Source organism: Pongo pygmaeus, chromosome 10 (genome assembly GCF_028885625.2).
Source record: "Pongo pygmaeus isolate AG05252 chromosome 10, NHGRI_mPonPyg2-v2.0_pri, whole genome shotgun sequence".
NCBI lineage: Eukaryota > Metazoa > Chordata > Mammalia > Primates > Hominidae > Pongo > Pongo pygmaeus.
In genome coordinates, this window is record NC_072383.2 from 47,954,700 (window position 1) to 47,975,331 (window position 20,632).

At 42.4% G+C, this 20,632-nt stretch overlaps 1 protein-coding gene across 1 annotated transcript in view; it reads right to left on the minus strand.

Annotated features, from left to right (window-relative positions):
- Positions 1–1,075: 1,075 nt before the first annotated feature.
- The window catches only part of FAM186A (family with sequence similarity 186 member A), a 70,406-nt gene continuing 50,849 nt past the window's right edge, over positions 1,076–20,632 (minus strand). Inside the window, exons 9-12 of the mRNA XM_054445584.1 lie at positions 7,657–7,849; positions 5,436–5,587; positions 4,322–4,507; positions 1,076–1,171 (exon numbers count right to left, since the gene is read on the minus strand). Of these exons, the coding sequence (XP_054301559.1) occupies positions 1,150–1,171; positions 4,322–4,507; positions 5,436–5,587; positions 7,657–7,849 (553 nt within the window). The 3' untranslated portion in view covers positions 1,076–1,149. The remainder of the gene's footprint in view (positions 1,172–4,321; positions 4,508–5,435; positions 5,588–7,656; positions 7,850–20,632) is intronic.

A 20,632-nucleotide genomic window follows, 5' to 3' on the forward strand; every position in this document is an offset into this window, starting at 1 on the left:
GCAGTTGGGAAATTGACTGTCCTCAATGAATCAGACTGATTGCAGGCCAGTCTTTGTTTGCATAAAAGTATAACTTTGAGACCGGACATGGTGGCTTACGCCTGTAATCCCAGCACTTTGGGAGGCCAAGGCAGGTGGATCACCTCAGGCTGGGAGTTCAAAACCGCCTGACCAACATGGAGAAACGCTGTCTCTACTAAAAATACAAAATTAGCCAGGCATGGTGGTGCATGCCTGTAAACCCAGCTACTCGGGAGGCTGAGGCAGGAGAATCGCTTGAACCTGGGAGGCGGAATTTCAAGAACCGAGATCACACCATTGCACTCCAGCCTAGGCAACAAGAGCGAAACTCTGTCTCAAAAAAAAAAAAAAAAAAAGAAGTATAAGTTTATAACTTCACCCTAGCCTCTGATTGGTTGCTTTTTGCTGCAACCAATCAGACTGATTGCGGGCTACCGCTTTATTTACATGAGGTGAGCATGAAGTGATCAATAGGCAACTTCTAGAGGGTATTTGCACCCAAGAAGATTCTGTATCCGGGCCCTTGAGCAGCTGCTCGGGCCACTCCTGCACTGTGGAGTGTACTTTTGTTCTCAATAAATCCCTGCTTTCGTTCTTCTGTTGCTTCATTCTTTCTTTGCTTTGCTGGGCATTTTGCCCAATTCTTTGTTCAAAATGCCAAGAACCTGGACAACTTGCAGTCACAACCCTCTACTGGTAACATTATGATTTCCCTTCATTACCAATCATAACCACCTTCTAATTCTTCAGGGGTGTCTGCTGGTTTTTAGTTTCCTTCATTATACTCATTTATTTCTTCCTTCTGAGGCATCTTCGGGTTTAGACTGGGGGAGGCAGATTGTGCCACTTTGCCATCATGTTAGGGGCCCATAATGATGTCCCTTTCATGACTCAGCCTACCCCAGGGTTGTTGCTTTGTGTTTCCAGTAATCTAGAGCAGAAGATACTCTTTCTTGAGTGGTCATAGTAGTAGTCCAGAAATGAAGATGTTCAACCTGAAGAACTACAGGGAGAATATAAAAGCAAAGGAAAGACAAAGCAATATATACGCACAAAAGAGAACAAAATAGGCATTTTACTGAAAGATACTGGAATGTACTTTCAACATGCTTGTATTTAATTTTACAGTCATTTGGGAATCTTCTTAACCCTGGAAATGAGACAAGAAAATTAACCTCATTATAAACTGCTTTAAACACATTTGTGGGAATATAAGTGAGTCAAAGGGAAAACAAAAGTGCCTCCAGAACTCACAAAGATAAACTAGTAAAATCTGTATGTAATCCTTTTTTTTTTTTTTTTGAGACAGGATCTCCTACTGTCACACAGGCTGTAGTACAGTGGTGCCATCTCAGATCACTGCAACCTCTGCTCCCTGGGCTCAAGCAATCCTCCCACCTCAGCCTCCCAAGTAGCTGGGACCACAGGTGCACACCACCACACCTGGCTGTTTTTTTTGTACTTTTGGTACAGACTGGGGTCTTGCCATGTTGCCCAGGCTGCTCTTGAACTCTTGAGCTCAAGCAATCTACCTGCCTTGGCCTCCCAAAGTGCTGGGATTACAGGTGTGAGCCACTGTGCCTGGCCTGCAATCCATATATATAAAGTTACATAAAGGTGACAGAACGCCTTGAAGACCCAAAATCAGGAAGAAAAGGACTTGAAAATAGCTTATTGCTTATTAGACTGTATTCTTAAACCTAAAGTTAGAACATGGCTTAAATATTGATAATTAATGATTGTTATTTCCAAGGATAGACCTGTCTGTATTTTTTAAATTTTCAGTGAACATGCATTACTTATGCAATTGGAAAAAACTGAATATTATTTTAATGGAATTTTCATAGGAAAATAATTATATAAATATACAAAGTACTTCAAAGATATTTGGTGTAGCATTGTTTGCAATGTTGAAAAATATCCAAATTTCTATCAGTAGGAGAACAATTCAATAAATTACAATATATCTATACAATGGGCCAGGTGTGCCTGTAATCCCAGCTACTTGGGAGACTAAAGCAGGAGGGGATCACTTGACCCCAGAAGTTCAAGGTTACAGTGAGCTATGATTGTGCCACTGCACTCTAGCCTCAATGACAGAGCAAGACCACATCTCTAAAAACAAACAAAAATACAGATCTACAATGAATATCACGCAATCAACAAAATGATGATGTAGCTCTATATTTATTAGCATAGAAAAATTTCAAAGATGTACTGTTTAATGAAACATACAGTAGGTTTTATTTTTTATTTTATTTTATTTTTTATTTTGAGAGAGTCTTTGTTGCCCAGGCTGGAGTGCAGTGGCGCGATCTCGGCTCACTGCAACCTCTGCCTCCCAGACTCAAGCCATTCTCATGCCTCAGACTCCTGAGTAGCTGGGACTACAGGTGTGTGCCACCATGCCCAGCTAATTTTTTGTATTTTTAGTAGAGACAGGGTTTCACCAAGTTGGCCAGGCTGGTCTCGAACTCCTGGCCTCAAGTGATCCACCTGCCTCAGCCTCTCAAAGTGCTGGATTACAGTCATGAGCCACCACTCCTGGCCTCGAAGTAGGTTTTAAAACATGTCCAGGCCGGGCACGGTGGCTCACGCCTGTAATCCCAGCCCTTTGGGAGGCCAAGGCAGGTGGATCACCTGAGGTCAAGAGTTCAAGACCAGCCTGGCCAACATGGTGAAACCTCATCTCTACTAAAAATACAAAAAAAATTAGCTGGGCATGCTGGCATGCACCTGTAGTCCCAGGTACTTGGGGAGGCTGAGGCAGGAGAATTGCTTGAACCCAGGAGGCAGAGGTTGCAGTGAGCCGAGATTGCACCACTGCACTCTAGCATGGATGACAGAGGGAGACTCTGTCTCGAAAATAAATAAACAAATAAAAATAAAATAGTAAACTGGAAATAAGAGTCTGCAGGGATTTAGCATGAGTAAGAAGTGGTTAGGTCAGAAGGATATCTGACACTTGAAGCTAGTAATGCAATGTAAGGAAAATGAAACTTAAAAACTTATGTATTTTGTCCCAAAGCCCTATAATCATTAAATTAGCAATATTATCCCTCAAAATAACCTAAATTAATTAATTTAATCGCTATAAAAGGGAAAATCGGAGACCAGAAAAAATGTTGCTTTCTGATTATAACCTATGAGTCATGCTTATTCAACTTAATGGTTACATTTGGTTTAATAACTTTTTTCCATAAACTCATGCTCATGATATATGACTTTATACTGTATACATCAAATAGTAATATTTTGCTGTATTATAGAATTTTAAATGTCTTATTTTATGATGTCTGCCACCTGGACAAATTTGTGAATTAACACTACTTTTTTTTTTTTTGAGACAGAATCTCACTCTATTGCCCAGGCTGGAGTGCAGTGGCACAGTCTGGGCTCACTGCAAACTCCGCCTCCTGGGTTCAAGCAATTCTCCTGTCTCAGCCTCTGAGTAGCTGGGATTACAGACGTCCACCATCATGCCCGGCTAATCTTGTATTTTTAGTGGAGACAGGGTTTCACTATGTTGGCCAGGCTGGTCTGAAACTCCTGACCTCAGGTGACCCACCCGCCTTGGCCTCCCAAAGTGCTGGGATTACAGGCATGAGCCACCGCACCTGGCCTAACACTACTTCTTACGTGAGAACTTAGATTTCACCAAAATAAATCAGACTGCTCCTGTGAACTCTTGCAGGTTAACAAAAGTTCAATTTTCTAAATTCTTGATTTAGAATATTAAATAATTATCTGTCCTGAAAGAGTTAATGCAAACTCTAAAGCCCTTATTTCGTCTGGAATAATTTCTAGTGGTTTAAGTGAGAATCTGGTTCAACAGATTTTGGAAATGTGGAGTCATCTCTTCAGTGTATCCTAGGAAATAAACACCTAATTTACTCAATTTGGGTCTAGATATGATAATTGCACCTAAGGTCATGTCACTGAATCATAATATGGAGAAAAACATTCTACAATGGTCTTTCTGGTACTTCTATTAACAAATCCCTAAGGATGGAATTAAAAGTGGACCTAGCTAGTGTTAGATTAGGTTCATGGTACTATAACTGGTTTTTTGTTTGTTTTACATTATTCAATGGTGACATCTATAGGCCTATGATGAGAAACACTAACAGACTAATGCTGAATTTACCTGTACTATTTTATGACTGGTGTGAGTCTAACCTCATACCAAACATTACTTTTGGCTGATGTACCTGGTGCTACAGGAGAAAGTCAAGTTAGGGAACCAAAAGGTATATGATCAAAGGCCCAATTACCAGAGTGCTTCCAGTCCACAACTTACCGTGATTGGAGGGATGCAAGAGATTTTCGGAAGGTAGACTGCACTTCTAACTGAAGCAGCCTGGGAATATCTGGGTACCCACCCAGCTGGGCCCAGAGTGAATGCATAGATGTCTTCTCTGCTATTGGGAAGCTTGAAGTGGACAGATCAACATTCCAGATGGCCTCTGTCTGGTCCTCTTGTTGTCTACAGAATCAGAGAGCATAAATTGGGAACGCCAAATTCTCCTGAGCTCCATAGCCCATCAAAATATATCTTATTCTCCCCTCTTCACTGCCACCTCGTCCTATAATGCCCTCCCCTTGCACTGACCAGCATTAGCTATGCCCACTTTGACAGAGAGATGGATGAAAAAGCAGAATTTGCTGAGTTACCAAAGCTGCATTTTCATGGCTTAACCTAGTAATCCATTTTAAAACTACCATTTTAGTTTCATGGCATAGAGAGACCACATAACTTTCCCCCTTCCTTCCCAAAGCTCCTGCCTCCTTAAAAAAAAATAGAAGAAAAAGAGAAGATAATGCTTCTAAATTTCTTTATTAAATATTCTTAAAAGAATTTGTTTTTTAGTAAGAAAGAATCAGCTTTATTTTTAGAGGAACTCAAAATCCAATGTTAAATATTTAAGTAGAAATATATGTAAATTAACCTCTTGCCAACTTAGCTAAGGGAATTAATACTCCTTTTTTTTTTTTTTTTTTGAGACAGAGTTTCGCTGTTGCCCAGGCTGGAGTGCAATGGCACGATCTCGGCTCACCGCAACCTCTGCCACCCAGGTTCAAGCGATTCTCCTGCCTCAGCCTCCTGACTAGCTGGGATTACAGGCATGTGCCACCATGCCAGGCTAATTTTGTACTTTTTTTAGTAGAGATGGGGTTTCTCCATGTTAGTCAGGCTGGTCTTGAACTCCCAACCTCAGATGAGCCACCCACCTCGGCCTCCCAAAGTGCTGGGATTACAGGCGTGAGCCTACGCGCCCAGCCTAATACTCCTTTAGACTCTCCCTTGCACCATTTGATGATTGTGGAGAAAGGGAAGTTCTTGGGCAGGGAAAAAAAATTAGGTCCCACATATCATCCAAACAAAGTTTAGTATCAGTCTTTCTAGCACATACCTAAATTTCTTGAATATGTCAGAGGTTCTGTCGTCTTCCATTAGTAATTTTAAGAATGGCTTTTGAACAAATGTGGTAGAGGCAGGTATCTGCTTTTCTTCAACAATTAAGGGGATAGGTTGACTAAGATTCAATTCATATATCTTTTTGAGCTATAAAAAAAAATAGATCAGAAAAAGGAAACCACAAAAAGAGACAGAATCTTTAGAAGGGTCTTCAGAGCTGGCCCTAGACTAAACTGTGACTCCTCCTTTTCCATGGATTTGCAAATCCTCTCCCTACTCCACCCACCTCCAACATGCGTCATTTCAGAGGTGGCAGCTCTGCTACGTAAAAATCTTGGTCCTACTTAAGCTCAAGTCCTGGTCCTCTCATTTTCTTGCTGTGAGACTTTGAGATAGTTGCTTAATTTAGCTGCACTTCTTTCTCCTCATTTCTACAACAGGGATAATAACACAGGGTTGTTGTGAGAATTGTAAAACACAGTATATATGGAAGCACTTTATAAATTGTGAAGCAGTATGCAACTGTAATGACAGCCAGCATTTACTAAATACTTACTGAATGTCAGACACTAAACTAAGCATTTTCCATATATTAGCTGATTTGGTATTTATAACAACCTTATGCGGTATGTATTATTATTACCCTTGTCTTACAGCAGGAGAATCTGAGCCTCAGAAAATGTAAGCGGCTTGCATAAAGTCACTTAGCTAGTATGTGGCTAGCCTGATTTGAACCCAGACAATCTGGTAGCGGAGCTAGCCATCTTGACCACTATGCTGATTCAGTGCAAAGTATTCATTCATATCTAACCTCTTATCCCTTTTGCTTTTTTTGTCTCCTGTCTCCAAGCCTTTATACCCATACCTCATCCTGTGGATTCTGGCTTCCCTGGCCCCAGACCCTTATTCCTCCTCTGAAATGCCCTAGGCATTGTGATTCCTGTTAGGTAACGCATGTTGCTGCCAACCCATCTTGTTTTACTCTATGTACATTGGCCATATTTGCCAAATCAAAAAAAAGGAGCATATTTATTTTTTTTTACAAAGAGCTGTAATATTTAGAATATAACTGTTCTGGGCCGAGTGCAGTGGCTCACACCTCTATCCCAGCACTTTGGGAGGCTGCCGTGGGCGAATCACTTGAGGTCAGGAGTCCAAGACCAGCCTGGCCAACATGGTGAAACCCCATCTCTACTAAAAACACAAAAATTAACCAGGCGTGGTGGTGGGCACCTGTAATCCCAACTACTTGGGAGGGTGAGGCAGGAGAATCACTTGAACCCAGGAGGCGAAGTTTGCAGTGAACCAAGATCATGCCACTGCACTCCAGCCTGGGTGACACAGTGAGACCTCGTCTCAAAAATAAATAAATAAATAATAAAATAAAATATAACGGTCCTGGAAAATTTACAATATATTTTTGACTTGGATTAGACTCTGATGAGAAGCCTCTCTGTACCTTCCAAAGTAGCAAGTAAACTAATCTTATAAATTAATCGATGTTATGGAAAGAGAAGGATATACAGATATAAAATGTTTCTAGAACCACAGCTTGTAATATTTATTATTAGAACTCAGGCCAGGCGTGGTGGCTTACGCCTGTAATCCCAACACTTTGGGAGGTCGAGGCAGGTGGATCACCTGAGGTCAGGAATTCGAAATCAGCCTGGCCAACATGGTGAAACCCCATCTCTACTAAAAACACAAAATTTAGCTGGGCATGGTGGTGGGCGCCTGTAATCCCATGTACTCAGGAGGCTGAATCAGGAGAATCGCTTGAACCCAGGAGGTGGAGGTTGCAGCGAGTCAAAATAGTGCCACTGCACTCCCTGGGAGACAGAGCAAGACTGTCTCAAAAAAAAAAAAGGCCATTTGAAAGACCGAGGTGGAGATTGGAATTATGTGGCTACAAACTGAGGAATGCTAAGGATTGCCCATAGCCACCACAATCTAGGAGAGAAGCATGCAACAGAATGCCCTCTCAGAGCTTCTAGAAGGAACCAACCCGGCAGACACCCTGATTTCACTAACTTCTGGCCTCTAGAACTGTGAGAGAGTAAATTTCTGTTGTTTTAAGCTATGAAGTTTGTGGTAATTTGCTACAGCAGCCCAGGAAAGCAATATGACATGGTGTCTCCAGGTAAATGTCATTTACAAAGCTTACCACTTTCATGTTTTTACAATATGCTGGACGGAGGGAATGGAAAGCAGGTTACCTGATTGAATACATGTATCATTTTCTTCAGGCACTGATTCCGTTTCTGCCCTAGAGACTTCTGCTTCTCAGTCCAGACCTGCATCACCTTTTTCCCGTAGTCATCAAGTCTGCTCAGCATCACGTGGAGGTTCCTGGCCTCATAGCCTTTCCCAGTATTTTGGATGGCTTTTAGCCGTTTCACTATGTTGTTCCTTGAAAAGATTAATAAAAATTAGAATGATAATAGTTGCAGACCCTACTTCAGCAAACTTGTCCTCAGTTTCTTTTTTTTTTGAGACGGAGTTTCGATCTTGTTGCCCAGGCTGAAGGTGCAATGGTGCGATCATGGCTTATTGCAACCTCCACCTCCTGGATTCAAGAAATTCTCCTGCCTCAGCCTCCCGAGTAGCTGGGACTACAGTCATGCACCACCATGCCCAGCTAATTTTTGTATTTTTAGTAGAGACGGGGTTTCTCCATGTTGATCAGGCTGGTCTCAAACTCCTGACCTCGTGATCCACCTTCCTTGGCCTCCCAAAGTGCTGGGATTACAGTCGTGAGCCACTGAGCATGGCCTTTTTTTTTTTTTTATTTTATTTTTTTGAGACAGTCTCACTCTGTTGCCCAGGCTGGAGTGCAGTGGTGTGATCTTGACTCATTGCAACCTCTGCCTCATGGGTTCAAGTAATTCTCATGCCTCAGCCTCCCAAGTAGCTGGGAATACAGGTGTGCACCACCACGCCCAACTAATTTTTGTATTTTTAGTAGAGATGGGATTTTGCCATGTTGTCCAGGCTGGTCTTGAACTCTTGACCTCAAGCGATCCTCCCGCCACGGCCTCCCAAGATGTTGGGATTACAGGAGTGAGCCACTATGCCCAACCTGTCCTCAGTTTCTTTCAATTCTCTCATCATCCCCAGTAAGTAGAGAAGGATGGGAAGCTTGCTTAATAAGACTTTAATCCAGTTCCTGTGAACGAACCTTCAAAAATCTATATGATTATCAAAATTTTCACTAAGTCTTCACAAAGTTTCCAGTGTTAAAATAGTGTTGCTTACAATTATTTTAATATATTTTAAAAGTTATGCCAGGTGAAGTGGCTCATGCCTGTAATCCCAGCACTTTGGGCGGCTGAGGTGGGAGGATCGCTTGAGGCCAGGAGTCTGCGACCAGCTTGGGCAATATAGTAAGACTCCATCTCTACAAAATAAAAATAGCTGGGAATGGTGGCACATACCTGTAGACACAGCCACTCAGGAGGCTAAGGTGAGAAGGTTGCTTGAGCCTAGGGGGTTCGAGGCTGCAGTGAGTTATGATCACGCCACTACATTCACCTTTTTGTTAAGGGCAAGACTCCAACTCCTAAAAAAAATAGTTAAATGTGGCTATTTGTAATAAAAATTACCTTAGGGGATAAGATAGATCATTTTTTTCATATGTATAGATATGTGTAAGACACATAGAAGGTAAGGCCAGGTGCAGTGTCTCACGCCTGTAATCCAAGCACTTTGGGAAGCCAAGGCTGGCGGATCACAAGGTCAGGAGTTCAAGAACAGCCTGGCCAACATGGTGAAACCCTGTCTCTACTAAAAACACAAAAATTAGCCAGGCGCGGTGGCAGGTGACTGTAATCCTAGCTACTCGGGAGGCTGAGGCAGAAGAATCACTTGAACCCAGGCAACAGAGGTCGCAGTGAGCCGAGATCGTGCCACTGCACTCCAGCCTGGGCAACAGAGTGAGATCCTATCTTAAAAAAATGACACATAGAAAGTACTTAATACAATTAGGGAAAAGACAGTGTCCTTGCCTTCAAAAGCACTTATAATCCAGAACAGGAGACTACATTACTTGTTAAAAAAAAAAGAAATAGAATGAAATAAATGCTAAATAAATAGGCTGCAGGAGCAAAAAGGAAAGCATAGTTAATTCTAGTAAGGGTAATAAGGCCGGGCGCAGCGGCTCACGCCTGTAATCCCAGCACTTTGGGAGGCCGAGGTGGGCAGATCACGAGGTCAGGGACTCGAGACCAGCCTGACCAACATGGTGAAACCCTGTCTCTACTAAAAAATACAAAAATTAGCCGGGTGTGGTGGCAGGCGCCTATAGTCCCAGCTACTCAGGAGGCTGAGGCAGGAGAATCACTTGAACCTGGGAGGTGGAGGTTGCAGTGAGCCGAGACCACACCATTGCACTCCAGCCTGGGTGACAGAGTGAGACTCCGTCTCAGAAAAAAAAAAAAAAAGAGTAATAAAGAAGGCTTTATAGGAAGGTGTCAAGCAGAATTTTGAGGGACAGTCATAAAAAGATTCTCCCTTTCTCTCTCTCCCTACTGCCCTCCTATAATGTATTCCACCACATTTTGGTGGTCCTAAACAGAGTTTTGCCATCCTCATTCTACAGAAGAGGAAAAGAAATCTGAGCAAAGTTAAGTATTTTTTCTAATGTCCCAGAATTCATAAATGGTAGATTCGAGAAGCAAGCCCAGAACTTCTTTCTTCCACAATGCCAATATTTTTCAAGGTGCGGACTCTGATCACCTAGACTGAATCATACGGGGGAGACGGGTGGGGTGCTTGTTGAAAATGCAGGTTCCAAGGTACTTCTCCATACCTTTTGAATCAAAATCTTAGTGGTAGGCTTCAGGAATCTGCATTTTAAAATCTCAGGTAACTCTTACTTTACTAAAGTTTGAAAACCATTGTGCTTACAAACAGAACAGGAAAGAAGGGGATGAGGAAGTCCAGGTGGAGAAATCCTATAAACAAAGGTAAGAAAACGAAAGTTATATTTTGAGAGTGATGAGCAGTCTAGGGTTTTTGACCACAGATATGTGAAAGGATATAGTGGGGGATGAGACTAGAATGGATGGATTATGAAAGATGAAAGGCTTTCTTTTTTTTTTTTTTTTTGAGACGGAGTCTTGCTCTGTCGCCCAGCTAGGAGTGCAGTGGCGGGATCTCGGCTCACTGCAAGCTCCGCCTCCCAGGTTCACGCCATTCTCTTGCCTCAGCCTCCCAAGTAGCCGGGACTACAGGCGCCAGCCACTACGCCCGGCTAATTTTTTGTATTTTTAGTAGAGACGGGGTTTCACCGTTTTAGCCAGGATGGTCTCGATATCCTGACCTCGTGATCCGCCCGCCTCGGCCTCCCAGCGTGCTGGGATTACAGGCGTGAGCCACCGCGCCCGGCCGAGATGAAAGGCTTTCAAAGGTATGTTAAGGAGTTTGGATCTTCTCTTTTTTTTTTTTTTTTTTTTTGGTAGATGATGGGGACTCAAAGATATTTTTCTGAATATATGTATTTTATATACATGCATATATATATAGCGCCTCAGGTGAATCAGTAAGATTTACCTGAGATTTTATTTATCTATCCATCTCTATCTATATTGAGAGAGAAGAGAGAAAGAATAATTCTTAGCTCTTAGGTTTCTTTTGTGGGTTATAATGAATACTTTAGAACCTACTATATATATGGATCATTTAATACTTAAATTATTATCTTTGTATTTAATATTTAAACATATCAGATTTTTTAATTTTCCAATAAGCCCCTTCACACCAAATATTTCCTGACATTTTTCTGTCTAATTACACAGGCTTTTGAGATTTCCTTATCATTTTTTCTTATTGAAATCATATTTCACTGCTTGGAAAAGTTTAACTTCAAACTTAGGGACTTTATTGTTGGATGTAGTTTTAGAGATAATTCTTTTTTTTTTTTTTTTTTTTTTTTAGACAGGGTCTCTCTTTGTCACCCAGGTTGGAGTGCAGTGGCATGATCTTGGCTCACTGCAGCCTTGACCTTGTGAGCTCAAACCATCCTCCCGCCACAGCCCCCTCGGTAACTGGGACTACAGGCACACCGTCAGGCCTGCCAATTTTTTTTTTTTTTTTTTTTTAAGTAAAGATGGGATTTTACCATATTGCTCAGCCTGGTCTTTAACTCCTGGGACCAAGTGATCCGCCCACCTCGGTTTCCAAAGTGCCGGGATTATAGGCATGAGCCTGGTGAGAGAATTCATTTTTAATAATCTGAAGGCCGGGTGCGGTGGCTCATGCCTGTCATCCCAGCACTTTGGGAGGCTGAGGCGGGCAGATCACAAGGTCAAGAGATCGAGACCATCCTGGCCAACATGGTGAAACCCCGTCTCTACTAAAAATACAAAAATTAGCTGGGCGTGGTGGCAAGCACCTGTAGTCCCAGCTACTCGGGAGGCTGAGGCAGGAAAATTCCTTGAAACTGGGAGGTGGAGCTTGCAGTGAGCCGAGATGGCGCCACTGCATTCTAGCCTAGCGACAGAGCAAGACTCTGTCTAAAAACAAACAAACAAACAAACAAACAAACAAAATCTGAATATTCAATCCAGTAGTAACCATGGGGGTATCTTATTATTTAAAAGCCTCTATCTAGAATCATGGCTATTCATCCTCCTTACCTTTTGTTTCCACTGTCTTAGCCAATCCCACTTACATTGATAAAACATTGCCCCGTCCTAAGGAATATTGATTTTTAGACAGAGATTCTTTATATTACTGAGCATCTACTCTGGTAATACTACTGCTCTACCACTGCTGTTGTGCTGCAAACTACATATGTTATTTTATTTAACCCTTTCAACCTTTCATTTTATTTTATTTTGAGACAGAGTTTCGCTCTTGTTGCCCAGGCTGGAGTACAATGGTGCAATCCCAACTCTCTGTAACTTCCACCTCCAGGGTTCAAGCAATTCTCTTGCCTCAGCCTCCCGAGTAGCTAAGATTACAGGCTGCACCACCACGCCCATCTAATTTTTGTTATTTTTAGCAGAGACGGGGTTTCACCGTGTTGGCTAGGCTGGTCTCGAACTCCTGACCTCAGGTGATTCACCTGCCTCAGTCTCCCAAAGTGCTGGGATTACAGGTGTGAGCTACCATGCCTGGCCTCAACCATTCTTTGAAGTAAATATTATTATATCCATTTTACATGCAACACATTGAAGTCTCAGAGAAGTTCTGGAAATTTGAACCAAGATCTGCTTGACTTCAAAGTCTATGTTTAAGAGAAAGCATGATTAGGATTTGAATATAAAAACCATTACAGTTACTACTTTAAGACAGTGTAGTACAATAGGTAGTATAGTATACTATATAGACTTTGGAAATGGATTTTTAAAAATTCACTTCTACCACTTATTAGCTGTGTGATTTGGGCAAATAGGATGAACTTTCTGAACCTGATTCCCGTTCTTCCAGTTAAATGCAATAATATATCTGAAGTTTGTGTTTGTTGTAGATGCATTATAAGCCCCTGTATGCACATAACTAAATTTACATAATTTATTTTCATTTAATTTCTCCTTGTCCATACAGTGTTTCCTCCAACAGTTCCAGATTAGGTTAGCATGATTCTCCTACAAAATTTATATTTCCTTTAGTCTATCCATTTTTACTGTTTCAAGACTGTAGTAATTTTTTTTTTTGAGACAGGGTCTCACTGTGTTGCCCAGGCTGGAGTGTAGTGGTGCATCCACGGCTCACTGCAACCTTAACCTCTCAGGCTCACGTGATCCTCCCACTGCAGCCTACCAAGTAGCTGGGACCACAGGCATACATACCACCACGCCTGGCTAATTTTTATAATTTTTGTAGAGACAGGGTCTCACTATGTTGCCCAGGCTGGTCTCGAACTCCTAGGCTCAAGCAATTCCTCCACCTTGGCCTCCCAAAGTGCTGGGATTACAGGTGTGTGCCACCAGACCGGGTTGATTTTACTTTTTATTTAGACTTCACCAGTTTGCCTGGCATGGATGCCCTTGTTTGGTAGGAGTTACACTGTTCATATATCACCTTAGCATAGAATCCTTTTAAAACAACTGTAAATATTTTCCTAGTAATTCTACTCTCACCCTTATATTCTTTCAAAACGTTTAGGTAGATGCCATCTAGTCCTAATTTATGCCTCTGTATGAGCTTTACTCTTCTTAAATCTGTCTTCCACATTACTGGCATTTTACTTCCCTTGCTAAGAATTCTTTAGTTATCCTCTATTAAGTACGGAATGAAATACAGGTTCCTTAGCATGTGATTTAGGATTTTCTTTTATCTTGCCTCTTTTATCTTTCCAGTCTCATCTCTTACTACATTTTGCTTATTCTTTGTGTTCTAAGTACCAGCCACAAAGTACTTACACACATACACACACACACACACACACACACACAGAGCTTCTTCCTGCTGCCTTTCTTTACACTGCTACACTCTCTGACTTCTCTGTTTTCCTGACTTTTTCTTTTTTTGAGACAGAGTCTTACTCTGTCACCCAGGCTGGAGTGCAGTGGCGCAATCTCGGTTCACTGCAACCACCGCCTCCTGGGTTCAAGTGATTCTCCTGCCTCAGCCTCCCAAGTAGCTGGGATTACAGGCACCCGCCATCGTGCCTGGCTAAGTTTTTTATTTTTAGTAGAGACAGGGTTTCACCATGTTGCTCAGGCCAGTCTCAAACTCCTGACCTTAAGCAATCCACCCACCTCGGCCTCCCAAAGTGCTGGGATTACAGGTGTGAGCCACAGTGCCCTGCCTGTCTTACTGACTTTTACTGGTTCTTTGAGGCACAGTTCAGAGGTCTGAACTCCCAGAAGCTGTACCTAACTCCCGCCTCTCCTCAGTCCTCTTCTATAACTGCACATGCGCCATTATTGTGCTTTCCACATCATACGATATAATCATCTCTTCGTGTGACTGTCTCTCTGAGGAGACTAGGTGCATTGAAAACAGGGATGTAGCTTATCCATTTTTGTATCCTTCTACCTTCTAGTCCCTGCACCTAACACAGTCCCCACAAGTAGTGGATATTTTTTAAATGTTGATGGGCCGAGCTCGGTGTCTCACACCTGTGATCCCAGTAACTTGAGAGGCCAAGGCAGGAGGATTGCTTGAGCCCAGGAGTTCAAGACCAGTCTGGGCAACAGAGGGAGATCCATCTCTTAAAAAATATCAAAAATTAGCTGGGCATGATGGCACACACAGGTCGCTTCGGCCCAGGAGTTTGGGGCTACAGTGAGCTATGATCACACCACTGCACTCCAGCCTGGTTGATAGAGCAAGACCCTGTCTCTTTAAAAAAAAAAAAAAAAGTTGATGAATTAAGTGATGCTATCTAAAGAGCACAACATCTAGTACTATTGAGAACTTTCTTCAATATATATGGAAACAAATGTCTAATTATCATCATCTTTTCTAATTTTTTTTTTTTGAGACAGAGTCTTGCTCTGTTGCCCAGGCTGGAGTGCAATGGTATGATCTTGGCTCACTGCAACCTCTGCCTCTCAAGTTCAAGCGATTATCCTGCCTCAGCCTCCCAGGTAGCCAGGATTACAGGTGCATGCCATCATGACCAGCTAATTTTTGTATTTTTAGTAGAGATGGGGTTTTGTCTTGTTGGCCAGGCTAGTCTCAAACTCCTGACCTCAGGTGATCCGCCTGCCTTGGTCTCCCAAAGTGCTGGGATTACAGGCATGAGCCACTGCGCCCAGCTCATCTTTTCTAATTTTACATCTTCCCTGTCATCTCTTCTCAGATATATTTCACCGATCCTGTAGGAATACAATTCTAAAACTATATTTTAGCACTTAAATGTAGAATTCTTCACTTACAGAGCCTCTAGAGAAATCTTTATTCAAAAACAGTTTATATTACTGTAATATTTTTCTCTCACATATAATATTAGAATCTTCTTGACCTAGCCATCCTTGTCATAAAATTTTTAATCTGTCAGTATTTTATTTGTTGTTGCATCTGTCTGTGATTTTGTTATTATAACATTAAATATTAGAGAAGAGCTTTCTGAAAAAATGAATTGATCCTCGATGGGATTAAGATTATGATTGTATAAAGTCATATTTTTAAATGATTTTACTGAGACAGGTCAGACTATGCTACTTAGGTTCTCAAAGTCTTCAATAAATCTAAATGAATCCTAAAAATTGAGAGAGCGACCTGACGCAGTGGCTCATACCTGTAATCCCGGCACTTTGGGAGGCCAAGGTGGGCAGATCACGAGGTCAGGAGTTCGAGACCAGCCTGGCCAACATGGTGAAACCCTGTCTCTACTAAAAATACAAAAATTAGCTGGGCGTAGTGATGTGCGTCTGTAATCCCAGCTACTCAGGAGGCTGATGCAGGAGAATTCCCTGAACCCAGGAGGCGGAGGTTGCAATGAGCTGAGATCGTGCCCCTGCACTCCAGCTTGAGCAACAGAGCAAGATTTCATCTCGAAAAAATAAAATAAAATTGAGAGAAAGCTGTCAAAGAACTCCCTTCAAAAAGTACTAAGCCAGTGTAATATCATAGGGGAAATCTGCCAAACCTTAAAAGAACAGCTGATTTTACTATTAAATTGTTTCAGAGCACAAAAGATAAACTTCCACATTTTTTAAGGATGCAAGCTTAAGATTATACCAAAACTTCACAAAGATAATACCATAAGAAGTAAACCGCCTGCCAAACTTAACTCATGAATATGAATGAGAAAAATCCTTAATAAAATATAGTGATTCTACAATACATTCAAAGAAGGAAAAAAAAATAGCCGGGCATGGCGGCGGCGCACCTGTAATTCCAGCTACTCTGGAGGCTGAAACAGGCTGATGCAAGAGAATTGCTTGAACCTGGGAGGCGTAGGTTGCAGTGAGCTGAGATCATGCCACTGCACTCCAGCCTGGGCAACCAAGTGAGAATCTGTCTTAAAAAAAACAAAAACAAAACAAAACAAAAAAAACAAAGAAGGTTACATGTAGAACAAATAGGATTTATGCCAGGAATGCAATGATGGTTTAATATAATTATATTAATAGAACTAAGGAAAAAAAAATCTCCTTTTTTTTTTTTTTTTTTTTTTTGAAGACAGAGTCTTGCTCTGTTGCCCAGGCTGGAGTGCAGTGAGTGGCATGATCTTGGCTCACTGCAACCTCTGCCTCCTGGGTTCAAGCAATTTTCCGGCCTCAGCCTCCTGAGTAGCTGGGACTACAGCTACATGCTATCACATCTGGCTAGTTTTTTTTGTATTTTTAGTAGAGACAGGGTTTCACCATGTTAGCCAGGATGGTCTCGATCTCCTGATCTCGTGATCCAGCCGCCTCAGCCTCCCAAAGTGCTGGGATTACAGGCGTGAGCCACGCTCCTGACTTTTTTTTTTTTGAGACAAGGTCTCGCTCTGTCACCCAGGGTGGAGTGCAGTGGCACAACATGATCGTAACTCACCACATCCTTGAACTCCTGGGCTCAAGCAGTCCTCCTGTCTCAGTCTTCCAAGTAGCTGGGACTACAGGTACACACCACCAAGACTAGATAATTTTTTTTTTTAATGATGGAGTCAGGCTGGGTGCAGTGGCTGACAACTGTAATCCCAGCACTTTGGGATGCCAAGGTGGTAGGATCATTTGAGGCTAGGAATTCAAGACCAGCCTGGGCAACAGGAGACCCTATCTTTACAAAAAGTTTAAAAATTAGCCAGGTGTGGTGGTGCGTGCCTGTAGTCCCAGCTACTGGGGAGGCTAAAGTGGGAGGATAACTTAAACCTGGGAAGTTGAGACTGCAGTAAACAGTGATCATGCCACTGCACTCCAGCACGGGCAACATAGCGAGACCCTATCTCAGGAAAAAAGAAAGACGGGGCCCCATGTGTTGTTCAGGCTGGTCTCGAAATTCCTGGCCTTAAGCAACCCTCCCGCCTTAGCTTCCCAAGGTGCTGTGATTACAAGCATAAGCCACCTTCCCAGCCCACATTTTCTTTAATACATGTGAAAATAAAGTGTTCAAATCACATTATTTCACAAAATTGAACATTCAGGGTTTTTTTGTTGTTGTTGCTGTTGTTGCTGTTTTCTGAGACAGAGTCTCGCTCTGTTGCCCAGGCTGGAGTGCAGTGGTGCAGTGGTGCGATCTTGGCTCATTGCAACCTCTGTCTCCCGGGCTCAAGCAATTCTCATGCTTCAGCTTCCTGAGTAGCTGGGACTACAGCGAACCCAGCTAATCCATGGGTTTTTGTTTTCTCTCTCTTTTTTTTTTTTTGAGACACAATCTCGCTCCGTCACCCAGGCTGGAGTGCAGTGGTGCAATCTCGGCTCACTGCAACCTCCACCTCCCGGGTTCAAGCCATTCTCCTGCCGCAGCCTCCAGAGTAGCTGGGACTACAGGCGCCCGCCACCATGCCCAGCTAATTTTTTGCATTTTTAGTAGAGACAGGGTTTCACCGTGTTAGCCAGGATACTCTCGTTCTCCTGACCTCGTGATCTGCCTGCCTTGGCCTCCCAAAGTGCTGGGATTATAGGTGTGAGCCACCACACCCAGCCTGTTTTTTTTTTTTGTAGAGATGGGGTTTCACCATGTTGGCCAGGCTGGTCTCAAACTCCTGGATTCAAGTGATTCACCCACCTTGGCCTCCCAAAGTACTAGGATTACAAGATAAGTCACCACACCCAGCCAGTCTTTTTTTTTTTTTTCAAATTGAATTTGGTTTAATTCAACTTTTCTTTTTTATTTTAGTAAGTTCAACTTTTACTTTAGATTCAGAGGGTACATATGCAGGTTTGTTACATGGTTATATTGCATGATGCTGAGATCCCATCACACAGGTTATGAGCATAGTACCCAATAGGTAGTTTTTCAACCCTTGTCCCACTTCCTCTCTCCCCTACTAGTGGTCCCCAGTGTCTGTTGTTCCCATCTTTATGTCCCTGTGTACCCAACATTTAGCTCCCATTTATAAGCAAGAATGTCGGTATTTGGTTTTCTGTTATTCTGCTAATTTGTTTAGGATAATGGCCTCCAGCTGCATCCATTTGCTGCAAAAGGACATGATTTTGTTCTTGTTTATGGCAGCATAGTATTCCATATGTTGTATATATATCACATTTTCTTTATCCAGTCCACCATTGATGTGTACCTAGGTTGATTCCATGTCTTTGTGAATAATGCTGCAATGAGCGGACAAGTGCATGTGTCTTTTTGGTATAATAATTTATTTTCCTTTGAATATATACCCAGTAATGGGATTGCTGGGTCAAGTGGTAGTTCTATTTTAAGTTCTTTGAGAAATCTCAGCTGGGCATCTTGTCTCAGGCCTGTAATCCCAACATTTTGGGAGGCTGGGGCAGGAGGATAACTTGAGCCCAGGAGTTCAAGACTAGCCTGGGAAACATAGTAAGACCCTATCCCTACAAAAAATAAAAATTAAAAAATTAACCAGGCATGATGGCATAGGCCTGTAGTCCCAGCTACTCAGAAGCCGATATGGGAAAATTGCATGAGCCCAGGAGATCTTAACTGCAGTGAGCCATCATTGCGCTGGGCAAGAGAGTAAGACCATGTCAAAAAACAAAACAAGGCCGGGCGCAATGGCTCACGCCTGTAATCCCAGCACTGTGTGAGGCCAAGGCGGGCAGATCACCTGAGGTCAGGAGTTCGAGACCAGCCTGACCAATATGATGAAATTCTGTCTCTACTAAAAATACAAAAATTAGCCAGGAGTGGGCAACAAGAGCAAAACTTCATCTAAAAAACAAAACAAAACAAAAAGCAAAAACAAAACCACCACCACCACAAAAACAAGAAATCTTCAAACTACTTTCCACAGTGGCTAAGCTAATTTACATTCCTATTAACAGTGGATAAGCATTCCTTTTCTCTGCAGATGTTAGCAAGGCTGAGGCAGGAGAATGGCTTGAACCCAGGAGGCAGAGGTTGCAGCGAGGTGAGATCGAGCCACTGCACTCCAACTGGGGCAACAGAGCAAAAACTCTGTCTCTAATACATAAATAAAAATAAAAATAAAAAAGAAACAGAATGGTATTTCCTAGGTTTTCTTCTAGGATTTTATAGTTTGAGGTCTTACATTTAAATCTTTAATCCATCTTGAGTTAATTTTTGTATATGGTGAAAGGTAGGGATGCAATTTCATTCTTCTGCATATGGCCAGCCAGCTGTCCCAGCATCATTTATTGGATAGAGTCCTTTCCTCATTGCTTATTTTTGTTGACTTTGTCCACGATTAGATGATTGTGGGTATGGGGCTTTATTTCCGGGTTCTCTATTCTGTTCCATTGGTCTATGTGTCTGTTTTTGTACCAGTACAATGTTGTTTTGGTTACTGTAGCCTTATAGTATAGTTTGAAGTTGGATAATGTAATATGCCTCCAGCTTTGTTGTTTTTGCTTAGGATGGCTTTGGCTATTTGGGCTCTTTTTTGGTTCCATATGAATTTTACAATAGTTTTTTCTAATGTAGTGAAAAATGACATTGGTAGTTTAATAGGAATATCATTGAATCTGTAGACTGCTTTGAACAGTATTATATCGTGCCATTGCACTCCAGCCTGGGGGACAAGAGCCAGACTTTGTCTCAAAAAAAAAAGTTAGCTGGGCGTGGTGGCGTGTGCCTATAGTCCCAGCTACTCAGGAGGCTGAGTAGAAGGATTGCTTCAGTCTGGGAGGCAGAAGTTGCAGTGAGCCAAGATTGCACCACTGTACTCCAGCTGAGCAACAAAGCCAGACCCTGCCAAAAAAAAAAAAAAGAAGAAAGAAAAGAAAAGAAAAGAAAAGTAATACAGAATGGAATGTAGTGGTGGCACCATCTCAGCTCACTGCAACCTCTGCCTCCCGGATTCAAGCAATTCTCCTACCTCAGCCACCCGAGTATCTGGGATTACAGGCATACGCCACCATGCCCAGCTAATTTTTGTATTTTTATTAGAGACGGGGTTTCACCATGTAGGCCAGGTGAACTCCTGACCTTGGGTGATCTGCCCACCTCAGCCTCCTACAGTGCTGGGAGATTACAGGCGTGAGCCATCGCGCCCAGCCCTGTATCTGTTTTATACATTTATTTAAACATACAAAAATCGCCGGGCGCGGTGGCTCACGCCTGTAATCCCAGCACTTTGGGAGGCCGAAGCGGGTGTATCACGAGGTCAGGAGATCAAGACCATCCTGGCTAACACGGTGAAACCCCGTCTCTACT